This window comes from Frankliniella occidentalis, unplaced genomic scaffold, assembly GCF_000697945.3.
Source record: "Frankliniella occidentalis isolate FOCC.00 unplaced genomic scaffold, Focc_3.1 Scaffold457, whole genome shotgun sequence".
In the NCBI taxonomy this organism is placed as follows: domain Eukaryota; kingdom Metazoa; phylum Arthropoda; class Insecta; order Thysanoptera; family Thripidae; genus Frankliniella; species Frankliniella occidentalis.
The window spans coordinates 81,897-85,768 of NW_026267575.1; the positions used below are offsets into that span (position 1 = coordinate 81,897).

General features: G+C 38.6%; 1 protein-coding gene across 1 annotated transcript; it reads left to right on the forward strand.

Moving 5' to 3' along the window:
- Positions 1-1,362: 1,362 nt before the first annotated feature.
- On the forward strand, positions 1,363-3,645 carry LOC127751383 (ubiquitin carboxyl-terminal hydrolase 36-like). Its single transcript, XM_052274862.1, has 12 exons — positions 1,363-1,368; positions 1,448-1,528; positions 1,608-1,682; positions 1,751-1,897; positions 1,979-2,150; positions 2,220-2,331; positions 2,412-2,479; positions 2,567-2,801; positions 2,878-3,067; positions 3,158-3,241; positions 3,332-3,460; positions 3,520-3,645. The coding sequence occupies exons 1-12, from the start codon at positions 1,363-1,365 to the stop codon at positions 3,643-3,645; spliced, it is 1,425 nt and encodes a 474-aa protein (XP_052130822.1).
- The last annotated feature ends 227 nt before the right edge of the window (positions 3,646-3,872 follow it).

Here is a 3,872-nt window from a genome sequence, read left to right on the forward strand (position 1 = left end):
CCCTAAAATGTCAGCGGTTCTAGTGTTTAGTCATTTTTAAGAGACCTGATGGCAAATGCGTCATTATTCTTAAGTTTAAAAGGCATAGATTTAGAAAACGATTTTTATTGGTGTACTTTTCGTAACTCTACATACAACTGATGTTTATGAAAACAAGATAAAAATGCACAAATATTCTAATACATATAGCTAATACCAGCTATTCCGCCACTGTTTAAGCAGCACACACTAATATCGATCGCCATTAAATAGTACATTCCCAATTTTTCTACTGGAAATGAAACGTCTCCGATTTTTTCATAATTTCCGGTTAATTACCAATTTTACCGTAATTTACGGTAACATTAATTGTTACTGGTGATTTCGCAACCCTAGCTGCACATTAGGGTGTATTGAAAGCAGGGTTTTCTTCCGCGCGGATTCGGCGGGGTGCGGAAAAGTGGACATTTGGCACGTACAATACAATGCAAAAAATCGCAACTCAATCGGACAATATTAATATTTACTATCCTCGCAACGCAATTACAATTTTGGAAATTCACTTAATAAAACTAAAATCGAAAAGTATGAAAAATTGCAAACCAAGTTCGCATCCTGAGCAAAGGGGCATAACTCCGGCCTAACAAAGGCGGCGCTACTATGCGCCGCGGGCTGCCTGGGTCCCAGGGGCGCGCACCGAGAGCAGAATAGCCAAAACAGCGCCGCTAAGACACGCAACCAATAGACCATTCCACCCGATCGGGAAGAAGAACACAAAGACTCCCCAGACCGGAACCAGTAGTGCGCGCTCTAGCGGCCGTTGCCGTAACTCGGTCGCCGCGGCTCGGGGAGCGTAAACAAACAAACAGATGCCGATCGCGCACCGAAAAGCCGGTTTTAACACTATTACCTACTTTTACATCAGATATTTAGTATTTTTGGTGAGATGGAATGTTAAATGGCTCAAATTAGTACATTTAAAAGTTGGTTGACGCTATATTTGAGGTGGAAAGCACTATGAGAAGTGATGTCAGGTGCTGTCATTCAAAGATAAACTATTATAAATATTCTGATGTTAGTGTACGGAGTGAAAAATCAACTTGTCTGTAGGATTTAAGAATGTTAGGAAAGTTTGCCAATTATACACATTTACAGCAGTCGCTTAACGCATAATGTAATAACAAATTTCAGGTTAGGCACGAAGATTTCGTCGGTTTCGTTGATCCAAGAAGTCTGCTGAAAGTTGTTGTCTATTTTATTAAATAAGTAAGTTTGATTAGTAACTTCTGTCGATATATCTATTTATGAAGTACTTATTCTTCAAACCATTCCACAATTTTTCTTTTGTTTCTGACAACTGTTGGCTGAGATATGTGATACGTCATGGAGGTGATTTGATGTTGAAAGTTCACTAGTTGATTGTGAGATGTATCACTACCAAGTGTCATATTTTTCTATTCTGTTACAGATTTCTGCTCTGAATGCTGAGCACTTGGTTGTACCATCCGATCAATCTAGATCAAAGGCAGAGAGGGATTGGGTTGTCTTTGTATGTTTATATTTTTCTATGTTCAGTATCCACTTTAACTATTTTTTTAAATCTGTAAACGAATAATTTTTATTTTTAGGAAACACCCTCTAAAAGAACCAAGAAAGAACCGGTGACTTCCACATCAAAGTGGGACGTTCATGAAGTTTCGACGGTAAAAAATGCTTACTTCTAGTAATTTGAATTGGATATATGACTGTAATAATTATTCCTATCTCACAGTGGCAAAATGACACTCCTCCGCCAAAGCCCAAAATTTCATTGTGCCCACCTCTTGGAAATGAAGCTTGGAAATGGCAAGGTGTACCTCACGCATTGTGTGGGCTTCAAAACCTGGGCAATAGTTGCTTCATTAATAGTACCCTTCAGGTAAGATGTCCCTTATACCAGGCTGGCTTGAAACAGGAAGTTGCATCAAACACTAAAGATTTATGCAATAACTTCCTGCAGGCCTTGTTTCATTTACCTGCTGTGTTGAGGTGGTTTGTATTAGCCGAGAAGGCTCACAGGAGGGATTGCAGGAGATCACTATGCCTTTCCTGCTGCATCTTCCGGATATTAATAGAGATGATAAGAAGTAGGGGCAGTTTCCGACCTGCAGGATTAATGGCTGTACTGAGAGGTATTGGCTTGGTATTACATATTATCACAACTACTTTATTTTTTTATTTTTTATTGCATTCTTTTTCAGTTCATTTGAAAGGTAGGCTCATGAATGGGAAGCAAGAGGACTGCCAAGAATTTCTTATCAGTCTTCTGGATTGCCTAGACAATGAATTTTTACACATGTTTCAGCAAATGAAGTAAGTGTGGACCCGATTTCTGTTTTTGTCATTCATAATTTGAGTCAACTTGTCACTCTAAATGCTAACTTTCATTTCAGGCTGGATTATGTATCAAAACTGACCACACCTATGAACAGAATATTTCTGGGATGGTTGAAAACATCTTGTGAGTATACACATACATATATATGCTTTGTAATCTCTTCATTTTAAAAGCTACATGCAAGTGAACAATGATACTTTTTAATTTAAGGCACATGCTTGAACTGTGGCTTTGTTGGAGATACTTATGCTCCATTTTGCCATTTGGAAATTACCCCACAACCAAACGTGAAGTGTGTGGTGCAGGATCATCTATTCAATTATTTTAATGTGCAGGATGGAATTCCCTTAAAATGCAGGGGCTGCAAGGTACAAGCCACATGTAAGAGAAAATACAATGTGTATGAAAGCCCACATGTTTTGGTTGTACAAATCCTGAGATATGTGTATTTAATTTTTTGTGTTTAATATGATTAGTAGTTTTATTAATGTTGTTACTCATTTCTTTTGAAATATTTTCAGGTTTGATCAAAAAACGCTTCAGAAAAATGAAGATCCATTTCACCTTGATAAAGAAGTTCAATTACCTCAAGGTGGTCAATATATATTAAATAATGCTATCGTCCACCTTGGCGTATCTGTTGATGTAGGCCACTACAAAACAATTTCAAACTGCCCACCTGGTGTAACATATTGTTTCAATGACGCAAAGGTATGTAGTTGTCTTTAGATATCCGGCTTTCAAGAATGCTATATAGAGTCAGCGTACAGATATCTGTATGCTGACAGATCTCTTTCGCAGGTTGTTCCAGGGTCATTTGATGATCTGGATGTTCAAAAGGGAGCCTATATCCTATTTTACTCAAAAAAAGATACAGAACCTGATGTAAGTTTTCTTAAAATTTCTATAAAATTTGGAAAATGTTGTACAGAAACTGCTGCTCACTATTACCTGGTTTGTTGCTCTTCCCCTCAGACATTGAAAAAGTCAAATGCCACTCCTACTCTACCTGTAAAAGACTTGGATTCAAAAACACCTGAACAGAAGGAACACAAAGGAGTGCCTCCTCTCACTGTTAGGAGAACAAAAAGGACTGAACCTAAGGTATGTTATTGTATTGTCCTATTCTTTGTCAGACTTACTGACAACATTTTTTATTTAAGGCCAGTTCCAGTCAATCCTCACATGACTATAAAATTGTGGAGAATACCTTCAATCATGATGAAGTTGGCCGGGCTTCTAGAGTGTCTCCTCTCATTGTAAAACAAGTTGCAAGGTGTACCAAATGAATTTGCTACATAATTAATCTGCTCGTTCTTTACGGAATTTGTTTTGTGCTTGCCAGGGCACGTTGTATAAGGTTTTGTGCATGTAGCGCCTGCAAAGCAGTAGGTAGGCAATCCCGCCATGCAGTCATGTGACATTGGTGGTGGGGTGGTGGTACGTGATACTGGTGGGGGTTCTGGTTCTGGGGTTTGAAATGGCGGTGAAGTCTTCTTGCCAGACAGTTCACGGC

Bases quoted from the DNA above. Each gene is read 5' to 3' on its own strand.
- LOC127751383 (XM_052274862.1), top strand. The intron at 2,480-2,566 runs GTGAGTATACAC...TTTTAATTTAAG, and splicing joins GGGATGGTTGAAAACATCTT to GCACATGCTTGAACTGTGGC. The intron at 3,242-3,331 runs GTAAGTTTTCTT...TCTTCCCCTCAG, and splicing joins AAAAAGATACAGAACCTGAT to ACATTGAAAAAGTCAAATGC.